This window comes from Centropristis striata, chromosome 11 (assembly GCF_030273125.1).
Source record: "Centropristis striata isolate RG_2023a ecotype Rhode Island chromosome 11, C.striata_1.0, whole genome shotgun sequence".
In the NCBI taxonomy this organism is placed as follows: domain Eukaryota; kingdom Metazoa; phylum Chordata; class Actinopteri; order Perciformes; family Serranidae; genus Centropristis; species Centropristis striata.
This window is the reverse complement of record NC_081527.1, coordinates 37,381,656-37,406,133: the sequence shown is the minus strand read 5'-3', so window position 1 is coordinate 37,406,133 and position 24,478 is coordinate 37,381,656. Positions and strand designations below refer to the sequence as shown.

General features: G+C 34.8%; 2 protein-coding genes and 2 long non-coding RNA genes across 4 annotated transcripts in view; 2 read left to right on the top strand and 2 right to left on the bottom strand.

Moving 5' to 3' along the window:
- LOC131979916 (uncharacterized) overlaps positions 1–3,870 on the bottom strand; it is a 37,120-nt gene extending 33,250 nt beyond the window's left edge. The window contains exon 1 of the long non-coding RNA XR_009395159.1: positions 3,835–3,870. This is a non-coding gene — a long non-coding RNA (uncharacterized LOC131979916). The remainder of the gene's footprint in view (positions 1–3,834) is intronic.
- On the top strand, positions 1,539–5,435 carry tmem70 (transmembrane protein 70). Its single transcript, XM_059343979.1, has 3 exons — positions 1,539–1,778; positions 2,990–3,089; positions 4,956–5,435. The coding sequence occupies exons 1-3, from the start codon at positions 1,602–1,604 to the stop codon at positions 5,399–5,401; spliced, it is 723 nt and encodes a 240-aa protein (XP_059199962.1). The 5' UTR covers positions 1,539–1,601; the 3' UTR covers positions 5,402–5,435.
- Positions 5,436–8,440: 3,005 nt separating this feature from the next.
- LOC131979889 (dual specificity protein phosphatase CDC14AB-like) lies at positions 8,441–19,246 on the bottom strand. The gene is made up of 14 exons (XM_059343964.1): positions 19,201–19,246; positions 18,176–18,266; positions 17,800–17,875; positions 17,042–17,134; positions 16,860–16,939; positions 14,858–14,924; positions 14,515–14,577; positions 14,060–14,147; positions 13,187–13,417; positions 12,003–12,141; positions 10,548–10,767; positions 9,757–9,842; positions 8,670–8,804; positions 8,441–8,492 (listed from the first exon to the last, which is right to left on the bottom strand). The coding sequence occupies exons 1-14, from the start codon at positions 19,244–19,246 to the stop codon at positions 8,441–8,443; spliced, it is 1,467 nt and encodes a 488-aa protein (XP_059199947.1).
- LOC131979915 (uncharacterized) overlaps positions 17,568–24,478 on the top strand; it is an 86,657-nt gene continuing 79,746 nt past the window's right edge. Inside the window, exon 1 of the long non-coding RNA XR_009395158.1 lies at positions 17,568–17,664. This is a non-coding gene — a long non-coding RNA (uncharacterized LOC131979915). The remainder of the gene's footprint in view (positions 17,665–24,478) is intronic.

Genomic DNA, 24,478 nt, shown 5'->3' with positions numbered 1-24,478 from the left:
AATAAATAGAAAATTGCATTTTAATTTTAATTGCGACCTAAATTATGAGTGTCCTGTTTAGGATTAAAACAAACACTCCATAGAATAGGCCAGCACCCTACAGGGCTTTGCGGTCACTACAATGAACCAGAAACAGTCAAACATGTGCTGGTAGAATGTAAAACGTACAATGATGAAAGAAAGAGACTTCTAGAGCAGTAGTTCTCAACCTTTTTGAGTCGCGACCCCCAATTTAACATCCATGTTGTCTGCGACCCCCACTCACTGAACACAATCTCACTCGCACTGTTCAGATCACCCAAAAAAGAAACAAAATGACCAAAAAAGACACAAAATGACCAAAAAAAGACACAAAATGAACAAAAAGACACAAAATGACCCCAAAAAGAAACAAAATTACCAAAAAAGACACAAAATGACTAAAAAAAGACACAAAGTTACCAAAAAAAGGAACCAAATTGACCAAAAAAGACACAAAATTATCAAAAAAAGACACAAAATGACTATTAAAAAAAACACAAAATGACCAAAAAAAGACATTAAGTGACCAAAAAGACTAAAACACATTAACACATGAACACTTTAACACAGTGGAGACAGAGCTGACTTCCAAAATGATTTGGCGACCCCCAGAAATCATCTCGCGACCCCAATTGGGGTCCCGACCCCAAGGTTGAGAACAGCTGTTCTAGAGGATGGGAAACACAGTAACACCCTGGAAAGTATTCTTGGGGAAAAATCATGCAAAGAAAACAAGCCTCTATTTGATTACCTGAAGGAAATAGGATTTATAGAGAGAATTAAGTTGTGTATTTAATTTTTTATCTTTGTATTGTAATGTGCTATTATTAGGGCCACAGGGCAATCTACGGTGGCCCTGAAGTGCAAATCGCAATGGCAAATCAGAAAACACAACGACAAATCAAAAAACACACAACAAATCAGAAAACATAACGACAAATCAAAAAACATAACGACAAATCAAAAACACACAACAAATCAGAAAACATAACGACAAATCAAAAACACACAACAAATCAGAAAACATAACGACAAATCAAAAAACATAACGACAAATCAAAAAACACAACGACAAATCAGAAAACACAACGACTCAGAATTTCCGCAGAGGAAATTTTCAAGTTATTAGTTATTTTCTAGTTATCTCTCTCTATTCAATTGGCTTTATTGGCATGACATAACAATGTATATATTGCCAAAGCAAGCATCAGAAAAAAAGATAACAAGATAAGGAAAGCAATATTTACAATAAATTATTATAATTCTGTTATTCATTTTAAATGAAATGAAAAGAAAAACTAATAACAATAAAAGAAAGCAATATTCTAAAATATTATTATTAATATTTATTTATTAAATATTATTATTATTTATTCTATAAATATCTCTATCTCTCTCTCTCCTTAATCTACTGCTCCTCACTCCAGTCCAGCAGGTGGCGGTAATGCGCCTGTACGTTGGTCTGCCAATAAAACTCAAAAGAAGAAGAAGAGGTCAAAGAACCGGAAGCGGAAGCAGTATGGCGCCTGTCAGCTGTTAGCTAGTGTGAAACATCAGTCAGTGTCGGTAACTATCTAACAATGTTTTCTGTGGGGGTTCTGCATAGATTACGACCCTGCCGTGTTTCTCAGCTCTTCAGTAACAGACACGTCACGGCCACGCGACATGTAGCGACGCTGAGCGCGTGCTGTGTGAGGACAGAGAGCGCGAGGAGGCTCCGCGCGGAGGGAAGGTCGCTGCTCTCCCTCAGCAACAAGGTAAACACTGAGCTCACTGTGTGTCTTTACATGGACAGCAAGCTAATGCCTTAGCTAGTATGATAGCAAGAGATGGGCGGATGGAGCTTTGTGAAGCTTTTGCGGCTTTTCTCTAATTGTATCGAAAAAAGAATCGAAGCTTCCAAGCCTGAAAGACAGACAGACCCTACCAGTGACATCTAGTGGTGAGCTGCAGGTATAGCAGCCACAGACTAACAAATGATTCACACATCTTATTGATTCCAGTCCCAACACAAGAACAATAACATCAGTATTAACCCTATAAAGCCAAGTGTATCATATTTGATACACAAGTTTTTGAGACCTATACATCATCAGTGTGATATTTTTTTCCTGAAAAACCTGATGTATACATGTGTTGAAGAAAAAAAAACTGAGCAACAAATTGCACAAAAATACAAGATATAGCAAAATGTATATGCAGGTTCCACTGGTGGATCAGTCATTGCTGCGTGAAAACTTCATATCAGCAGATGTATGATGTTGTGTTATATGGAAAAAAATATTTTGCATGTTTGAGGAAAATGTTAAAAGAAAGTAAAGCCTTAAAAGGTTAAAAATGTTGGGTTTTATATGTTTTTGTTAGTTCAAGAAAAACAAACTGTGAGCAACAAATTGCACAAGAAGAACTGATGTATCAAATATGATACAAATTAGAATCATATATCCCTATTGTTTTTGGATTTTTTAAAAATTATCTGTCAGCAGGTTCAATAAACACTCAAGTTTAAAAAAAAAGAAGAATTTTCTGGCAATTATTTAATGGTTCAGGCTTTATAGGGTTAAGCAGCTGTCTTTTTCTTACATGACAGTGTTACAACACTTGGAAATGTCATTGCTAATAACATGTTTACATGTGTTGTAACAAATAATATGAAAATATTCAAATTCAACAATGTAGAAGTACTTTTGTTTGAATGATTTTGAAGGACTCCCTTGTGCCACAATATGAGAGGATAGAGGAGGTATATCGGGCACAAGCGAGGATACATGAGAGCATCCTATGCGGAAGTCTTTTAGTGTTGTGTATATATATATATATATATATATATATATATATATTGCATCTCTAATAATGTCTACCACATGAATGCCTTACTTTGACTTCTAGTCAATACTTAAAACAGAGCAGCTGAGGACTGCCAAAGCCAGCTTTAATTGTTTTGTTTTTTTTGTATTTCTTTGAAAAGGTGCAGTCCCACCTTCCATTCACCCGTTGTCTCTTTGGGGCAACCAACTCTGAAGATGGCAACCTCATTTACACTGGCAACCTGGGCCGCACTGTTCGAAGTGAGCTACTTTCATTTTATCTTTCTACATCTTTTTCCTTTTTCCCTTTATCTGGTATGTATAATGGCCTGGGCCATTACATGATCGCCATTAGTGCTCGCAATCAATTTCAGGTTGATTACGGTGATCAACTGTAGAAGGAACAGGTGAATGTTTGGAAAGAGCAAAGGAAATGAATGCAAACGCAAAAGACCAGCATACAATACTTTGATAAGATAAGAAATACTTTATTCATCCCAGCAGAGAAATGTAGCTGTTCCAGCAGCCAACATACACACAACACAACACAACACAACACAACACAACACAACACAACACAACACAACACATGTATACATACACTACTGGTCAAAAGTTTTAGAACACACCAACTTTTCCAGAATTTAATTGAAAATGATGCAGTTTAATGTCTCAGTGTACTCTGAAATTAATGCACATTTGCAACATTTAAAATTCTTTATTGAGCATGATAGTGTTTTGAAAGTAAAAAAAAAAGATTCAAAATCACGTTTTATGTTGGACTAAAGGATTAAAAAAAGACACAAAATGACAAAAAAAGACACCGAAAGACACAAAATGACCAAAACAAAAGACACAAAATGACAAAAAAAAGACACAAAATGACCAAAAAAAGACACAAAATGACTTACAAAGACATGAAAAGAATTCAAAAATGGACAAAATAGCCCAAGACTCCATAGAGTTAAGTTGTTAACCCATTTCTTGTTCCCTGAAAAAGGCCTACTTGTATAATTCTGAAATGTACATTATTTTCCAGTTTTGGTTAAGCTTACCTTTTTTTATTTACCTCTGGCAGTTCACCACTTACCTTTGGACCCTTTCAAGCTGTTCATTTGACTTGAACTGCTTGAATTTCAATAAAAAACTGGAAAAATTGGGGTGTTCTAAAACTTTTGACCGGTAGTGTACATATTCCACCTAAACAGAACATGAGCCCACAATAAATAGCCTTGTATAGAAGAAGTGGAATGGATGGTCCATGTGCATTAGTAGCTGTTACTCATAGATAACAGTTACAGCAAGTGTGCAAAAATACAGTTTGGTAAATACAGTATAAGCAGCTAAGCTAAAATTTAAATAAATATTAAAAGATTTACCATTTTCCAGAGTGGGGTTGCGAGATGATTTCTGGGGGTCGCCAAATCATTTTGGAAGTCAAACCACTGTGTTAAAGTGTTCATGTGTTTTAGTCTTTTTGGTCACTTAATGTATTTTTTTTTGGTCATTTTGAGTGTGTTTTGTCATTTTGTGTGTTATTTGGTCATTTTGTGTCCTTTTTTGTGTCTTTTTTATATACTTTTGTGGTCAATTTGTGTCTTTTTGGTCATTTAATGTCTTTTTGGTCATTTTGTGTCTTTTTTGGTCATTTTGTGTCTTTTTTTTGGTCATTTTGTGTCTTTTTTTGGTCATTTTGCGTCCTTTTTTTGGGTCATTTTGAGTGTGTTTTGTCATTTTGTGTGTTATTTGGTCATTTTGTGTCCTTTTTTGTGTCTTTTTTTATCATTTTGTGGTCAATTTGTGTCTTTTTTGGTCATTTTGTGTCTTTTTTATCATTTTGTGGTCAATCTGTGTCTTTTTTGGTCATTTTGTGTCTTTTTTGGTCATTTTGTGTCTTTTTTTGGTCATTTTGTGTCTTTTTTTTGGTCATTGTTTCCTTTTTTTGGTAATTTTGTGTCTTTTTTTTTTTAGTCATTAAATATAAAAAAAATATTCTTCTGTCCTTACTAAAAACCACATACCAGCATACAATACTTTGATATAATGGATATATGCCTGATGATATTGTATGTAAAAGTTTACCGTCACATCTGTTAAATGTGTTCTCTGAATCTTGTATTGTTCCAGCGGTGAAGATGTTTTCCTACGGCACCAGTGCAGTCAGCATCGTTCTCGTGCCCCAGATCTTCCTGAAGTCAGAACTAGTGGCCCAGAGCCTCATCGCCACAGCTTCTATGTATGGAGTCATTGCATTCTTCACCTTCCTCACCCCCGTCCTCCTCCACTACCTGACCAAGGTCTACGTGCTCCGCCTGTACCATAACCCCGACACAGACACCTATACAGCCATTACCTGCAATATCGTCCTGGCTGAGAAAAAGACAGTGTTCCACCAGAGACAGGTGAAGGTCCCAGCGGTCAGCCAGATGTTCACCACCTTCTACGCTGACAAGAAGGGTCTGCTGGTCAACCCGGACTTGTTTCTTCTCCCTCAGGACTACAACCACCTGATGGGCTACGATAAACCCTTCAGCTTTGACATAGACGACGTAGAGAAATCTGAGAAGAACTGAGCTGCTGATAGTCTAGACGGATTTCAGAATAAAGGCCTTCTATAAGAAGTGAGGAGCATTTATGGGTACAAGTCAGGAACCGGCTTACTTTACTTATTTCAAGGGTGCTGAGTCCAAAAAAAAATGGTTCCCAAGCTAAATTTTGAGTTTTTGACCTTCTAATTTGTATCAAATGGCCACCAAATTGCCCATCTTGCACAGTCGTTGGACCATTTCCCCTTAGTTTTTTTGTAAGTAGGCAATCAAAGATGAGGAAATTAAGTTTCTGGATCTATAGTCTAGGGTCAGAGCAAGGATATAGTGGAGGCTCAGTGTCTTTTTTATATATATATATATATGCAAAATACCAACTTTTAAGGTGAGATTAAGCATTATTTGTGTCATTTTTTAAGGCCGACATAAATATTCAATCAATATCACTTTTAAATGTTCCAATTATTTTGCATAGATATATATATATATATATATATATATATATATGTATGCATAAAAAAGACACTGAGCCTCCACTATATTCTTGCTCTGACTCTAGACTATAGATCCAGAAACTTAATTTCCTCATCTTTGATTGTCTACTTACAAAAAAACTAAGGGGAAATGGTCCAACGACTGAGCAAGATGGGCAATTTGGTGGCTATTTGATATACAAATGAGAAGGTCAAAAACTCAAAATTTCGCTTGGGAACCATTTTATTTGGATTCAGCACCTTTGAAATAAGTAAAGTAGGCCGGTTCCTGACTTGTACCCATAAATGCTCCTCACTTTCACTTTCTGGACTATCACTATGACTACAAACAGGTCAAATGTAGTGTTAGTACATGGATTATATCCACAACTCCAAACTGTACAGAACATACGCTCAACCTTGATGGATGTTTCATTTTAATAAATTACAACATTATCATGAGCTGTTATTTCTTTGAAACTGTTTCCTTTTGTTGGTCAGTGCAGCTGGTTCGTGATTCTGCACATTACAAGCTGCTTTGTAGAACAGAAGTAGCCACATTTCACAAATGTTTGTTATGCTTTAGTTAGTCAGGTCCAGGTTCAGCAACCATATCTGGCCAGTTGAATATACTGAATGACCAGGTACTTCAGTCATGGGAATTTTTCTAACTTGACAGCACTGCATTATCCTAGATAACAATGCCACGATTCTCCAGGTTATTTCTGGAGTGTCTGCAGAAATAGTGGTCCATGGAGCATGAAAAGTGACTGTGCAGAGCGACTGATTTGTAACAATTGGGGACATTTTGCTCAGAGCCTCTGTAGACCGTTAGAAAATACTCAGCCTGAGTTTGAAAAAGTAGTGATAGCGTATTTTGTTGATCCAGGTGGAAGTGGCCGTGGCCTATATCCAGAGTTTCAGCTGAATGCAGTGAACATGTGCATGTAATTATTTTTAATGAACGACATAATATGTGGGAGTTATGGACCGTGACATGAACATGTGTCATTTTTGCTGTACGTCGGTTTAGGCTGCAGTATGAGTTTTTTTTAACGTAATAATTACATTTAAATCTGAGCGATTTCAATAGGTGCAAAGCAACAGCGATCCCAGTAGCAGCGGTGCTCTAAAAATAATTTTTCTGATTTTTAATAGTGTATTTGAGGGCCGATATTTTCTTCATGCACCATGCAAAAACTGTTTTTACTTTTTTGGACAATGTATATTACCGTCATCATGAGGCCAACCCTTGTATATCATCTTTATTTAAAAAAATAACCCCTACAGCAGAGGTGTCAAACTCTGGCCCGTGGGCCCAATTTGGCCCGCAGTATAATTATATTTGGCCCGCGAGGAAATACCAAATGACAACCAGAGCTGGCCCGCCGGTATTATACAGCGCAAATAATACTACAAATCCCAGAATGCTCTGCTGGTGTTCTGGCTTGAACACAGTAGATCAGTGTGGAGCAAACTGAGCAACAATTAAAGTTGTCTTTATGCACTTTTTCTTGCTAGTCCAAGGCTTGAATGGCTGCACATTCATTGAAGGATATTATTATTAGTCATTTGGTTTATTATTGTTATTTTATTCTCACATTTATTTTTAGCCTGTGGAAAAAGATTACTGTTAAATTAAAATTTAAAGAAGGCAGCATATAAAATAAAGGGACATACGATTTTTATTTTTATTTTATTTAAGAAATGAATGCCATTGATGTGTTTGTTTGATTTTGCATGTTTGCAATATTAAGTTATATCAAGCTTTGCTTGTTCCATTTCGTTTGAACTTGTTTAGGTCCATTTTTTCAATAAATATCAATGTTGGCCCGCGACTTTGTCCAAGTTTTACATTTTGGCCCACTGTGTATTTGAGTTTGACACCCCTGGTCTACAGCAACACCAAAGAAGCTATCTCAGTACACTGAATGTCTCAAAATATTTATTTATTTTATCTTTTATTAACCAACTAGTGAATTGTCAATACATGACTAAAACAACAGCAGCAATGATGATCACACATAATTCACCACCAGGTTAGTATATTTCATGTATAGAACATTAGCTTTGAAAATACATATTATACATTATACACATTATATAACAATATCCTAAATACATATGTTTTCTCAGAAAAGACATGTTTTAATAAAGATGGGTCCATGTTTCAAGCAATGCCATTTTTATTTTTTGATTATATATTTCTTTCTGTATTCTTGTTATTTTATCTCATTTATTTTACTTTTGAGTGTGAAAATGTTATGCTGTGTTCTATAGTGTTTTATATAGATATAGAACACATATTGGTTATGCTGGTATAATAATTATAATTCCAAATCTAACATGTACCCATACCATTTATCCTTTAAAGTGCAGTGATGTACAGGTTATTATTTGAAACTAATACAGGTTCACTACAAATATATGGTACATACATACCTAGTTGTCAGTTAATACAACAAATAAATATGTGTCTCTACTTTGAGTGGACTCAAAGCTCTTGATTCCCTTTACTGAGACCAGACATGTTGGTCATCCACTTGTTTTTACTTCATCTGTCGACTTCACAGTCCAAACAGTCAGTCAGGGATCAGTGAACAGCAGCAGGTCTGGTGGAGCTGAACAGACCCAGACTGAAGGGACTAAAGAGAGAGAGAACAGTGAGAATAACACCAGAAGTATTACTCATGTCTGCAAAATGGTGTGTAACAGAATCACATATATTACCTGTTTCATCTTATTTACCTGATAGTAGTGCTGTTTAGTTTTGCATTTCAAAAGTGCATTTAAAGTTAACGAAACCGAACATGGACTCTCACCTTTTGATCTGTGTGGCAAAGGAGGAGGAACTTCGTACCAGCTTCTTAGAAGAGGAGGAAGAGAAGGAGAGGGGGACTCTAGGGGGCTTAGAGGGAGGAAGAATAGAGCAGGAAGAGATCCTGGACAGGTTTAACCTGAAGAACAAACAAAGAACAAGACAGTCGCTGTTTCTTGTGTGTTAATAACTGAAAATTACAGAGTTACAGAGAAAAAGTAAAATGATATGTTTTAAAACATTAAGGATACCAAGAGACATCAAAATTAGATCAATCCAATTTAGGATTCTCAACTGCTTTTATTGGATGCCACCGATGCTGCGCTCATCGGTGTGTGAATGTATTCCTGGTGGTGGCAAGTGGCACCATGCCACCAGCATGAATGTGTGTGTGAATCGATGAATGAGTGCTCTCTGTAGTGTTAAAGTGCTTTGAATGGTTGCTAAGACTAAAAGAGCTATACGAGTGCAGTACATTTACCGATTTTTAGATGGTATTCCCATGCATTTAAAGTAAACCTGGACCCTGATTCTGAAACCGCTTTATTTGGCTTTTCTAACACTTTGGACAACATGGGTCGAAATGTTACTACAGTGGTGGCTTATGGTATGGTCATAGCGAAAAGATGCATTTTGAAACTGTGGAAATCTGACTCACCACCTAAATTCGAAGCCTGGCAAAGGGAGTTGGTAGGAATCCTCCACAATGAAAAACTGAGATAAGAGATATTCGGCAACTTACATAAATTCTATGGTGTATGGAGATCCTGAAGCACTTGAAACTATAGTTAACCCCCCTAAAGTCTACCTAGTCTGACATATTTGACTCACTCAAGTGGACACTCACTTTTGGCATTATACTGTGCCTCTTTGTTTGTAATTTGTTTTGGTATGTTATGGTATGTGTCAAGTTTTTTATTTTATTTATTTTTTGTCTCGTTTCTTTATTTATTCATCTATATTTTTATTTTATTTATTTTTATTAAAAAAATGAATAGGCGTGTTTCCCAAAAAGACAAACCATAAGAGCTACATGTCTAACCCCCACCATAACCATAACGCTAGCCAAAAAAGCTATAATGAAGTTGTACCTTGAGGAGGAGGAGGCTGATCTCGGTGGTCGTTTCCCCTTCAGTGCTCTGAGTTTGTCCCCCTGAGTCGGACTGTCCTCCTTATTCTGAAAGAGGGAGGATTGTCAATATGAAAAAAAATCAACAAACTTTAATTGTAAATATAAAGCACTGGTCAGATGTAATACTGCAATCCTCATTTTCAAGGAAGCAATAATCAAGATGCCAGGAATGTCCTCCCCTTACCTCAGGGATTCCCAAAGTGTGGTGCGTGGACCCCTGGGGGTGCGCGAGATGAAAAATGTAATGGCGGTCTGATAATTACACAATTAAAATTTTTTCCCCCACACATTAAAGACGTGTTATTAATTAATTAATAAATACAGGCTATTCAATTTTGTGACATTTTTTGTTCATTTTTGCATCTATTTTGGTCATATTTGCATCTATTTTTTGGTTGTTTGGCAATTTTCTACATGTATTTTTGGTCAATTTGTGTCTATTTTGATAATTTTGTGTCATCTTTGGTCATTTTTGCATGTATTTTTGGTTGTTTTTGATCTTATAATGGAGCGTAGAAGAAGTTATCTTCTTGTTCTTGTATCATTTTTCCAGCCTGTGTTATGATGACGGGTTGTTTAACTCCACGCTCATTTAAATTTGCTGCAATTTTTGTTCAACGCAGCTCAAATATTATAACATTTTCCCAACTGTTTTTTTTTTTTTGAAATTTTTTGATTGGGGGTGCGTCAACCCGGTTGGGACATAGAAGGGGGTGCACGGCTAAAAAAGTTTGGGAACCTCTGCCTTACCTCATCCAAGCTGTATGATTTATAGAGCGTGGTGTTGATTGACAGGTCGTCCATGCTGGAGAGGAGGCGGGACATAGCTTCCTGTCCTCCCTCAGAGTCGGAGCTGGGAAGCTGCTTCTCACGCTCCTGCTGTAGCTGCTGACGTCGACTCAGTCTCTGCTGGATGAGTTTCTGTTTGGAGCGATGGACGTCACCCTGGACCCACAAACTGTGCTGTTTCCTACACACACACACACACACACACACACAAGTAACAGACATTGCCCATTACTCAAATACTTGAGTCAGGTATGATTGCTGGTCAAAAGTCTTTTCAGTGCACAAACATTGATAATAAAAAAATATCAGAAATGTGTCCTGGTTTTACAAAATCCATGTTTGTATTCATCTTTTTGTACCTTAGATAACACAGTTCAGCTTCCAAATGTAAGATTACCATTTCACTTTGTTTTTAGCAAGATTTTATAAGAATTTTTTTTTTTTTTCTGCATTTTTCAGTTATGCAGTGATTTATTTCAGCTTTTAGCATTCACACACATTTTATGTAGGAAATGCATTCTGCAGTTGTGTTTGGTCCTTTAGGGCCACCATATAAATATCTTACTACAAAATTACCTTAAGATTTAGCTCAAAAGTCTACAGCCATGCCAACAACTGTGTGAGGCTGCACTGAATTGTGGGTTAACCCTTTATCAGGCAAAGAACTATATTTGATAACTTCAGGTAATATTTCGAGAAAAAAGTTGCAAATTTACTAGATTAAAGTGGCAAATCTACAAGAAAAAAAGTTGCAGATTTACAAGAAAAAAGTGGGAAAAAGCTACTTTTTTCTACCAGATTCACCACTTTAACCCTTAATAGGACACTCATTGAAATACTTGCAAATTCCAAATTTCAACCCTAGAGAATATTGGAGGATATTACATACAGCCAGAATGTGTAAAAAAAAAAACATACGAAAATAGTATTTTGAGAAAAAAAGTTTACGAGATTAAAGTGGCAAATCTACTAGAAAAAAAAATTGCAGATTTATGAGATTTAAAGTGGTGAATCTGGGAGGAAAATTATGCTTTTTTCCCACTTTTTTCTCGTAAATCTGCAACTTTTTTTGCACAGATTTGCCACTAAATCTCTTAAATCTGCGACTGTTTTTCTTGTAGATTTGCCACTTTAATCTAGTAAATTTGCAGCTTTTTTCTCGAAATATTACCTGAAATAACCAAATATAGTTCTTTGCCTGATAAAGGGTTAAAGGCTAATGTAAACATACAGGCTATAACAGGCTAATGCTGACAATGCTAACATGCTGATGTTTATCAGGTACAGTATAATGTTCAGCATCTTATTTTAGCATGTTTGCATGCTAATTAGTGCAAAACCCAAAGTCCATCTGAGGCTGATAGGAACACATATAGACGTAAGGTATTTGGTCATTAAAAAAGATTTAAAACTCACTCTTCTAAGAAGTTCTGCTGAGGACCAATGATGGATCCAGGTCGGCAAATTCTGATCCATGCGATGGCCTCAGCTGCAGTGAACCGGAAGTGCTTCATCAGGTAGCAGCCAATCAGAGTGCCTGTACGGCCCAGGCCAGCTGAGATTGAAATCAGTATTTATTAAGAAAAGGTTAGATGATACAACTCTGAAACAAATGAAGAAAAAGACTAGACTAAAAAGACACCTAGACTTATTTACACCAGTAGTTCCCAACCTTTTTAAGTCGCGACCCCCAATTTAACATGCATGTTGTCTGCGACCCCACTGAACACAATCTCACACGCACACAGTTCAGATCACCCAAAAAAGAAACAAAATGACAAAAAAACGGAAACAAAATGACCAGAAAAGACACAAAATTACCAAAAAAAGACACAAAATTACCAAAAAAAGACACAAAATTACCAAAAAAGGACACAAAATGACCAAAAAAGAAACAAAATTACCAAAAAAAGACACAAAATTACCAAAAAAAGACACAAAATTACCAAAAAAGGCACAAAATGACCCAAAAAAGACACAAAATGACTAAAAAAAGACACAAAATGATCAAATTAAAGACACAAATTGACGACAAAATGATTAAAAAAAAGACACAAAATGACCAAAAAAAGACACAAATTGACCACAAAATGATCAAAGAAAGACACAAAATGACCCAAAAAAGAAACAAAATTACCAAAAAAAGACACAAAATGACCAAAAAAGGAAACAAAATTACCAAAAAAAGACACAAAATGACCCAAAAAAGACACAAATTGACCACAAAATGGCCAAAAAAAGACACAAATTGACCATAAAATGATAAAAAAAAGACACAAAATGAACAAAAAAGGCACAAAATGACCAAAAAAAAGACACAAAATGACCAAAAAAAGACACAAAATGACTAAAAAAAGACACAAAATGACCAAAAAAGACACAAATTGACCACAAAATGATCAAAGAAAGACACAAAATGACTTAAAAAAAAACACAGAATGACCAAAAACGGACATTAAATGACCTAAAACACATTAACACATGAACACTTTAACACAGTGGAGACAGAGCTGACTTCCAAAATGATTTGGCGACCCCCAGAAATCATCTCGCGACCCCATTTGGGGTCCCGACGCCAAGGTTGAGAATACTCCTCCTACCTTTACAGTGCACGGCCACAGCTCCTTCAGTACTTTCACACACATGCAGGAAGCGCCTGATGATGATGTCAGAGGGCGTGGTCCCGTCCAGGAAGAAGAGCTCATGGTGCTCAAACCCTGCGTCCTCAAACCTCCTGCTGTCATACAACTTCCTGTTCAAACGCACAACGGCTGTCACGTCATTTTGGCGAAAGTATGCAAAATACGCCTCCGGTGCATGGAGAGGATAACCTGGGAAATTAAATGTGTTAAATTGTATTAGCACTGAGTAATAGTGTTCAATAAAGCATGAGACATTTCTGGTTAAATACTCTGTACATGACATAAAAAATTAAAATAAATAAATCAATGGTATCAGTGGTAAAAATGTAGACTGTGCGACCTTTGATCAGAAAAAATGAAATTCTCATGCTGACTTTAAATTATTGAATTCAAATAAATTATATTATTATTATTATTATTATTATTATTATAAATTCTATTCCTTCTGAACAAGAAAGATGCCATCCCTCCGTGCCACACACTTTGGATCAGAAGTACTTTATATTATATGAAATTGGAAAAAATAAAACACACACTTAGAGGTTCAGCTGGCAAATTCAATAAGATTTGGCAAACTTTTCTGAAATATGTGGAAGAGAAATCAGAGCTGCATGACTCTCTCCCTACTTCTCTAATGTTTTTTGCTTGTTTTTTTTGTTTTGTTTTGTTTTTCTGTAAAATTCTCTCCTTTTTATGTTTATAGATGTCCTCTTTTACAACATACTTAACTTATATTGTCTTAGATATTTTTGTGGTAACCTTACAAAACCCAAGATGGGCCCTTGATAAAGTATTTTAAAGCCAGTAGTTTCTAAATAGAATGAGACTCACCGTTGTCTATCTTACTGTGAGGGTGAGGACTGCTGAAAGCCAAAACTTTCCCTGGAATGATCCAGTTCATATCGCCGTTTTCTACTCGCTAAAAACACAGAGAGACAATAAAGACATTCAGTGTGTGTCTGAGGTACTCCAACAAAGTCTCACATAACAGGAAACATAACAAATGTTTGTCTCATAGCTACATAACAGCATGTGAAGTAGTTAAAATGAGCTAAAAAAAAATACCTTTTTCTCACAATTCTGCAATTTTTTTCTTGCAAATTTTCCACTTTAATCTCAATTTATTTATTTTTTGTCAAAATATCACCCCCATCATGTGTAGTCCTTTATGTTAAATGCAATTTAAATGCTTTTATGTTTTTAATTTGCCTTGTAAGTTTATTTCATAATTATTCATATTTTCGTTTTTTGTCAACTGTAATGGACATGGGTCTGAGTGTCCTCACCTCATAATATTCATATTCCTCCACATCAAAACTTTCAAAGTCAAAGAAACTATGTTGCAATGCCTGGAAGGAGAAGAAAGGGTAAAAGAGAGAAAAACCAGAGGGACAGTGAATGACTAGGACACAATCTACATGGTTGCCCCTAATAATTGGAATAATTTTGTTTTGAGACACAATCTTCTAATTATGGTTTCATTTTGATTGTAATATATCTGGAAGAGATTGATTCATAAAGTTTTAAGAAGATATACGCTTTATCTGTCAAGAATAAATCACATTGTCACAATCATTTCATTTCATTCCACTGCAGTTTAGTGTCGATGTTGTTGTTGTTGTTGTTTACCTTGCGTATTCCGTGTAAGCAGTCGAGGACAGTCAGGTTGAAGGAGCACTCTCCAGCTGTTGCATCCCTGTGAAGTAAAAACATCAATGTCAGTTTACTAGTTATTAGTGGTTGCTTTTCATGACATTGACATTGATCCTGTTCATTTTGCTGTTGTGTTGTGCCAAAACATAACACACATGCATGGATCTCTATCAAAAAAGACTTTGCATTTGTATTGTAGTGTAATATGAATAAATGCAATGATTTTTAATTAACAATAAAGAAAACAATGTTGCAGTCAAAAACAGCAGGATTCATTTCACCAGAATATTCCATTCTGTATGTTACAAATCATCCAAATATTTAATCATTTTCATGTTAGTTGGTTTGAGCTGCAAAGTGTCTCACATACACTACCGGTCAAAAGTTTTAGAACACCCCAATTTTTCCAGTTTTTTATTGAAATTCAAGCAGTTCAAGTCAAATGAACAGCTTGAAAGGGTCCAAAGGTAAGTGGTGAACTGCCAGAGGTAAATAAAAAAAGGTAAGCTTAACCAAAACTGGAAAATAATGTACATTTCAGAATTATACAAGTAGGCCTTTTTCAGGGAACAAGAAATGGTTAACAACTTAACTCTATGGAGTCTTGGGCTATTTTGTCCATTTTTGAGTTCTTTTCATGTCTTTGTAAGTCATTTTGTGTCTTTTTTGGTCATTTTGTGTCTTTTTTTTTGTCATTTTGTGTCTTTTGGTGTCTTTTTTTGGTCATTTTGTGTCTTTTTTTAGTCCTTTAGTCCAACATAAAATGTGATTTTGAATCTTTTTTTTACTTTCAAAACACTATCATGCTCAATAAAGAATTTTAAATGTTGCAAATGTGCATTAATTTCAGAGTACACTGAGACATTAAACTGCATCATTTTCAATTAAATTCTGGAAAAGTTGGTGTGTTCTAAAACTTTTGACCAGTAGTGTATGATATTTTGCACCAACACAAAAATGTGTTTTGTCTGTTTCTGTTTCTTATTTTTGCTGAGCATACAAGGAGGAGATTGACACAATCGTCATATCTGTTTCTTGAATATGGAGCGTCCACCAGCAGCCAGTTAGCTTTCCTGAAAGACTGGGAAACAGCTAGCTCTGTGCAGAAAAATACACCTATGTTCTTGCATATTTAAAGCAAAAAAATTAATTAATTAAGGTTGGCAGCTCTGTAAATTTAACATTTCAAAAAAGATGTGCTCGATGTATTGTAACATATTTCATGTTTTGGTAACGCTTTATAATAAGGTCCTTAATAACCATTAATTAACAAGTAATAAGGCATTGTTCTCGCTTTAGATCCGGTAGTTGCAAAAAGCATAGTTAACTTATAGTTAACTTATAATAGATGAGCAATAAAGTATATTTTAATATCAATAAGCAAACAAAATAAGATTAATAAAGGCATGGCAAAGACATAATGGGTGGGTCACGGGTGTTTGTAATGCCATTATTAACACTTATATAAGCTTATAAACACACAATAATGTTAATAAGCATCTTGTAAGGACTTACAAGGGCCTTATTACTTGTTAATTAATGGTTATTACAAGGACCTTAATATAAAGCGTTACCGAATAATTATAAGTTGGGAAATTTAATCTAATTGCTGAAGGCAAACAGTGCTGCTCAAAGGTTTGTGAACCCCTTGATAAAAAAAAATACTAAAATAACATTTTTAAATGTTAAGTTATGAACCAATTCACAATACTGATATTCCAAGTAATGGACTCAAACAAAATAAATGGTTATATTGTCATTCTTTATTTAACTAAAGTGGTTGATTTAAGAAAAATATCCGATTTCATGGGTGCAAAAGTATGTGAACACACAATAATGTTAATAAGGCTCTTGTAAGGACTTACAAGAGCCTTATTACTTGTTAATTAATGGTTATTACAAGGACCTTAATATAAAGCGTTACCCATGTTTTAAACACAAAGGCATTTTGTGAATGTGTGTGTTTGTGTGTGTCTACCTGAAGGGCAGGTAGCCTGTGTTGTTTCCTAAGATCAGAGTTCTGTAGGCTTCGTCTGGGCTTCTTTTCAAATAGATTACCTGTATGGGGGAGAGGATAGTGGATTAATAATGATGGAAAGACAGACTGATATCAGACAAGAATGTACAAAAGGATTGTTGGATAAATAAAGAGATATTTACAGCGTAAGCACCGATGAGTAGAGCAGCATTTGCTCTCTTCTTCTGGTCATGACCAGTGTAGTGAACCAGTTTCTTTCTATACATCATTAAGGACTGAAGTGACAAAAAAGTGTCAATATATAATGAAATATCACTAACAACAACAAAAAAGCAACCTGGTCTCACAGGAATCCGTGAAATAGCCACAGATTTGCTTAACTCAAAATCCGTGGAATAGCCACGGAATCACTCAAATTTCCGTGAAACTGACACGGATTTTGCTACAATGCAAGTTAATGCCAGTCATATCCCGTGGCTATTCCAACATACAAAGTGATTATGTACATTCACTGAGTGAATATTTAGAAAATAAAACATATATTTCTCGCTAGAAATGTGATCAAAATCCATTTTTATGCAGAAACTAAGTCAAAATATTGATTTTTCACTAAAAATGAGAGAACTGTCCGCCATGTTTTTTGACCTTGAAAGTCACGTGACTTGGAACAAACCAATAGGAACAAATATCCATGGAATAGCCACGGGATATGACTGTCATTAACTTGCATTGTAGCGAAATCTGTGTCAGTTTCACGGAAATTTGAGTGATTCCGTGGCTATTTCACGGATTCCTGTGAGACCAGGTTCCCCACACAATGTAGACTATTAATTGACACCACATTGCTTCATGTAAGCCTAAGAAAGTTGCTTAAATGTTTATTTTCGGCATTTGTGATGAGTTCTGTCTTGCATGTAAATTGCAGTTCTGTTCCTGTTACCTTGAGTTTCTTATTGACTTTGCTGCAGTATCTGTACAGCATGGCCAGGTTTAGGGGCCCAAAGTCTGCATAGAAACTGTAATGCACAGAAACAGATGCTATCAGTCATGTTGTCTGTACATACAATAATTCATTCATTCATTCATTCATTCATTCATTTATTTATTCATTAATTATGTTGAACCACTTAACTACTGGTAATAGGTAGAATATATAAATTATTTACTGTTTTGGTGCACCTGCCAGATATTAGAAATGTCTTTCTGTCACACTGCCTGGCACTGGAACCTGTAAAGTTTAGGGTTCTGTGGCCTCATAATTGGTGGAATTGACTGAATGATGTTAATTAGATCCAGCTGTTTATCACAGAGCTTACCTCTCATAGATGAACTCCTCGTCCATGCTGAAGTAGTGTGTGTTGGCTGTGTTCTTTGGTTTGACACGTAGAGTGACAAAGTACAGCCGGTCTTTGGTGTCAGGAACACAAACACAGAGACAGACAGACAACATGGCGTTATGAGGTTCTGCAGGTGGAACACAGTCATGCTGTTTAAGCACTTGTCATCTAGAGCAGCTATTCTCAACCTTTTTGAGTCGCGACCCCCAATTTAAAATGGATGTTGTCTGAGACCCCTGCTCACTGAACACAATCTCACACGCACAGTTCAGATCATACAAACTCATGATGCGACGAATTTTGGACAAATAATGAAGCAGACAACAACTACAACATCTCTCTGCCCAAAATGACCAAAAAAATACATAAAATTAAGCAAAAAACGACTCAAATTGACCACAAAATGACAAAAAATGAGCAAAAAAACCCACAAAATGACCAAAAAAAGATACAAAATGGCCAAAAATAGACACTAAATGACTAAAAAAAAGACATAAAATGAGCAAACAAGACACAAATCGACCACAAAATTACCAAAAAAGACACAAAACTACCCAAAAAAGACACAAAATGAATAAAACAAAAACATAAAATGACCCAAAAAATACATGGAATTACCAAAAAGACTAAAACACATTAACACATCAACACTTTAACACAGTGGAGACAGAGCTGACTTCCAAAATGATTTGGCGACCCCCAGAAATCATCTCGCGACCCCAATTGGGGTCCCGACCCCAAGGTTGAGAATAGCTGCCTTAGACTATTCCACACAGTTGTCTTTATATCTAAATATGTTGTTAAAATATTAAAAATCTTATATTTTCCTATAGAAGTCTGATTGTCCATAGTGAATTTATTTTAGCGACCCAATTACATCTAACATTATCTTAATCTCACAGGATTCATTTAGGTATAGCAGAGATATTTTTGTACAACAAGGTTTATTGTTCATTTCATAATTCTTATTCATTACAAAGACAAATAATTAATGTGTAACTTACCTTTGATAAACTCTGACGCCCCGGACTGTTCATATTCCTCTGCCATTTGTCTCACTAACAAGTAAAATCTGTAATTATATGATTTTCATATATAAAAAAGTCTTCTGTTTTAGCCTTTACAAAAACGTAAAAAGTTATGTTTTATACTGCCATAAAATCACAAACTCTGTATAAAATAACAGCAGGTCCATTATTCAGCTTCATTAAGCCTTTCTTGGAGTTAATAATGTAATTCTTTTACAAACTGTTGAGTTACATGACCATTTTCACAGAGGATGAGGCGAGCCACACGCATGAAAAGTCATGAAAATTCAGCCCCAACCTCCATTTCCTTTCCCTTTGAGGCTATTGACTGTTTGGATGATGAAGTCCCTCCATGTCTTCATTCAGTCGTCTCCAGAAATAGTCCAGTAAACAGACTGAGGGCTGAGGACAAGACACCACGACATCCAGAACTAGACTGAGCGCTAATCTCTCTACTGTTCTGCACATGCTCAGTCCGTCCTTCTCCTGATTCCTGCAACTAAACATGAACTATTTAGTTTCAGACAGTTATTCTTTCATTATATCTGCCCTCCTCCTAGATTTACTATAATATGGTGTAACATAAGATCACATGGTAACACTTTACAATAACCATCATTTATAAATGGTAAACAGATAGTTTATTAATGTTTAATCATCATTTATAAATCGTATATAGGCCATTTAGAATGGTAAATACATAATTTATTAATGTTTAACTAACTAAATCACTTATAAATGGTAACTAGATGGCATATTAATGTAAGTTTATAGTTACTTTACCACTAACAAACAATTAAATTATAATGGTAACACTTTACAATAACCATCATTTATAGATGATAAATAGACCATTTATAAATGGTAAACAGATAGTTTATTAATGTTTAATCATCATTTATAAACCGTATATAGGCCATTTAGAATGGTGAATAGAAAATGTAATAATGTTGAACTGTAATTTATAAATGCCAAATAGATTACTTTACCATAAACAAGCATGATTATTAGTTTATTAATAGCTTTACACTCATTATAACATTTTTAACACCATATTAAGTATGTAAATTATTTCAAAATTATTCTTATGCCTTTAAGAAATGGCTTGAAAACATTTAAAGATTAAATATGTATTGAATTTTGTAAATGGTTAATAATAATTGGTTTATAAACCATCTATAAACATCACTTAGATGGTTATTGTAAAGTGTTACCATTATAATTAATAGTTTATTAATAGTGTTAGTTGCACTCATAACATTTTTAACACCATATTAAGTATGCTAATGGTTTTGAAATGATCCATATGCCTTTAAGAAATTGGTTGAAAACATTTAATAGATTACTTATGTACAGCACTTTGTAAATGGTTAATAATTGGTCTATAAACCATCTATAAACATTAATTAGATGGTTATTGTAAAGTGTTACCGATCACGGTAACACTTTACAATAACCATCATTTATAAATGGTAAACAGATAATTTATTAATGTTTAATCATCATTTATAAATCGTATATAGGCCATATAGAATGGTAAATACATAATTTATTAATGTTTAACTAACTAAATCACTTATAAATGGTAACTAGATGGCATATTAATGTAAGTTTATAGTTACTTTACCATTAAATTATAATTAATAGTTTATTAATAGTTTTAGTTTCACTCATTATAACATTTTTAACACCATATTAGGTATGTTAATGATATTGAAATGATTCATATACCTTTAAGAAATTGGTTGAAAACATTTAATAGATTACTTATGTACAGCACTTTGTAAATGGTTAATAATTGGTCTATAAACCATCTATAAACATTAATTAGATGGTTATTGTAAAGTGTTTCCGATCACATTATAGTACATATTTATAATAGCAAACCCTGCAGATAGGCAGTCTGTGCTGAGGAATGTAGCATGCTAATGTCACCCAAGGGTGTCGTGGGTTCACCGGGTGCCAAATGTCTGAGCTCCCTGATTGCCGGTCTGAGCTGTGAAATTCACATGGAGCCAACAAAGTTGTATAACTGTTTGAGATGGTGGTGATACAGCAGATTTTTGCTTGTTTATCAAATAAAATCCCTTTATTTTAGATTCTTCCTGGAATTTCCCTGTAGAAATGTGTCGTGGTACTCACACTGCAAAAAAGCCAACTTGTATTTTTTTTTTGCCTAAAACAGTGATTTAAGTTGGTAAAACTTGGAAATATAAATGATTGACATTTAGGGCAATAATGTAAGTTAGCACAACAAAGGAAGCCAGTTGTCTGCTCAAAAACAAGTTGGTGAGTTGTTGTTACTTATATCTTTAAGTTGGGGTTCACAACAAGGGACAATAGTTCTGATAACTCTTATTTCTTTGTTGGGAAATGCAGGAAAGCGGTGAAAGTCGGTCATTAGCAAAAGCTAGCGGCTAACTGATGCTACCGGCTACCTGATGCCAGCGGCTAACTGATGCTAGCGGCCAGGGCCGGTTCTAGCCCATTGGCTGCCCTAGGCGATATTGAGATTTTGCGCAAAATACGAATAAATAAATAAGAAAACACAGATCTCCATCAAATTAAGAATGGCAAAGACTGAAAATAAATAAAATGTAGACATACAAATGCAATAAAAATAAACATAAAAATGAAATTTAAATGTACATTTATATTTGATACATGAACTACATACAGGCAATATAATGGTCTCAACATTTTAATTTTTAGAAACTTTGGAACTTTACCAACAACAACTGAATTGAAAATAAGAATAAATAAATGAGAAAACACAGATCTGTTGATTGTAAAGACTGAAAATAAATAAAATGTACAAATGCGCCAATTTGGCGCCCCCTGCCAATTTGGCGCCCTAGGCAGCCGCCTTGGTGGCCTGTAGGAATAACCGGCCCTGCTAGCGGCTAACTGATGCTATCGGCTAACTGATGCTAGCGGCTAACTGATGCTAGCGGCGCTGCTTGTTACAGCTACAAGAGTAGCCATTAGCGTATCAATGCTAACTCAAAATTATGGTCGCAACATTAGCTGACATTTCATAGCGGCGTTACAATCGTGCCAATTCAGCACATTGCAGAAGTTAGCAGAAGTAAGGATTAAAAGTTATTACAATGTAAAATTATAAGTTCAAAAATCTGAATTCAGAGTTGAGCAAACTCAAAAACAAAACTTAAGATAATTAGTTTAATTGTCCAACTTAAAATTTTATCGAAGTTTGTTGCCTTGAAATTTTGAGTTCACCCAACTTTTCTTTTTTTGAAGTATAGGCTGTAAAGCAATACAAGTGCAATGAACAGTTTTGAATGGACTTCTTAGTCTCTTTCAAACTAAATCAATGTCTGTTTTTAGAAAATTATTGTATTGCCATTTTATTGACAGTGAGTCTTTCAAAGGTGTTTTTTCATAGAAGGACTTTCTGTCAAACTGGAGCAAAATGTAAATGAAATATGTTTCATTCTTGGATACACTGTAAACAATTGTCTTGTAAATTAACAGTAAAATACTGGCAGCAGGGTTTCCAGTATTTTACTGTTAATTTTACATTTCCTCTACTGTTATTTACTTTACAGTATGTTACTGTGATAAAACCACATACTGAATTACAGTAAAATCCTGCATTTCATTGATTTTTACAGTAGACTAAAACACAGTATAGAGCTGAAGCTAGTTGAAATATTGTTGCAGTATACAATGCAGTCATTTTTTGTAAATAGAGCATATTACTGTCTGAAAGCCAATTACTATGAATTAAGAACTGTCTTCACTGTAACCTCAGTCATTTTAATAAACCATATACTGAATGAGTGAGTTAAGTAAAATACAGCCATTAAAAATGTGTACAAGAAGAGACACAGTTATTTATCATATATTTTATGGGAAACGGCAAGCTACACTGTCAAAAATAATCTGTTAAATTTACGGTAAAATACCGGCAGCTGTGGTTGCCAGAATTTTACCGTAAAAATTACAGTGAGTGGGTTTTCTACTGTAAATTTAAATGTTAATATCAGCAAAAACTGTAATATAACAGTCCTGAGTAGTCCGTTTATTTAAAGGTAATTGTGTCCTTGAGACAATATAGTATTTCTCCATTCATTTTACATGATTTTTAAAAATATTTTTACAGTAAAACTGTGTTTTTCAAAAGTTTTGTTCTATTCTGTGACAGTAATTAAAAGTGTCTATTATGGTGATATGCAATTTTTTTTATTTTAGGCCGTATTTCTCATGCAATTTGACAGCATTTTACTGTAATTTCTACAAACACTTTTTACAGTGTACCTACAAATATTGCCCAGAATGCATTGTTTTCTACAGTATAATACCTTTTTAATGGAAAACAGTATGTTACTGTCACAATTTGGCTCTTTTCTTACAGCGATTTGTCACAGTGATAAAGCTATTCAATAATATAACTTTTTCTTGGTCATGTTGTTCCGACCTGAGTCTCTCTATCCTCTAACTTGGACACTCCCTCCAGTAGCTCTCTGAGACGTCGTCCTATTCCTGGTCTTAGCTTCATCTGCTCTACTTAGCCAATTAGACATGAGATTAGCAGGAGGAAGGAGTGAGCAGGGTCATCGTCCAGGACACCGTCACCATGAACACAGACTAGAATACAAGCTGAAACAGAGCACTGTTGGTAGATTAAAAAAAAAATGAATTAATGTCATATTTTGAAATGAATTAATCCAGATTGATACATGTCTTTCCACTAAAGTCTAAAGGATCTTAAATGACATATGAAATACAAAAGAAAACACCAAATTAATGAGTAACTAACCATTAAGGGGTGTAAATTTTAAGGGTGTACAACTGTTTAATAGCATAATAAACAGATGCAGGTTTTTAAAAAAGTGTAAAAATGACATTCTGTGGTAATGATATGAAGTGTGGTGTTTCTCATGTCGTGTAATTCTTGTCATGAAAGACTGCCCTCTCATGTTCATACAAATAATATCATCATCTAGATTTAAAATGTAGTAATGTTAAAACTTTTTTTTTTCTACTACTTTAATGTTCAATTACATTGTGGATTTGGTTCAGAGAGCCTTGATCAATCCAATCAAATCCACTTTATTTATATAGCACAATTTTAGCAAACACAAGGTTTCCAAAGTGCTGCACAAACAATAAATAAATAACACAAGACAAAGAGATGAAGTAAACAATAGAACAGTAAAATACAATAAGATAAAATACATTAAAATTGAATTTAAAAAAAATAAAATGAATAAAATATACTGCCCGCACA

What these genes read in the sequence shown, in the direction of transcription:
- tmem70 (XM_059343979.1), top strand. Translation starts at nt 1,602, where the DNA reads ATGTTTTCTGTGGGGGTTCTGCATAGATTACGACCCTGCCGTGTTTCT. An exon ending in TGCTCTCCCTCAGCAACAAG is followed by an intron (nt 1,779 to 2,989) that starts GTAAACACTGAG and finishes TTCTTTGAAAAG; the next exon opens with GTGCAGTCCCACCTTCCATT. An exon ending in CCTGGGCCGCACTGTTCGAA is followed by an intron (nt 3,090 to 4,955) that starts GTGAGCTACTTT and finishes GTATTGTTCCAG; the next exon opens with CGGTGAAGATGTTTTCCTAC.
- LOC131979889 (XM_059343964.1), bottom strand. Translation starts at nt 19,246, where the DNA reads ATGGCAGAGGAATATGAACAGTCCGGGGCGTCAGAGTTTATCAAAG. An exon ending in TACTCATCGGTGCTTACGCT is followed by an intron (nt 16,940 to 17,041) that starts GTAAATATCTCT and finishes TCCCCCATACAG; the next exon opens with GTAATCTATTTGAAAAGAAG. An exon ending in TTTGCCACACAGATCAAAAG is followed by an intron (nt 8,493 to 8,669) that starts GTGAGAGTCCAT and finishes CTCTCTCTTTAG; the next exon opens with TCCCTTCAGTCTGGGTCTGT.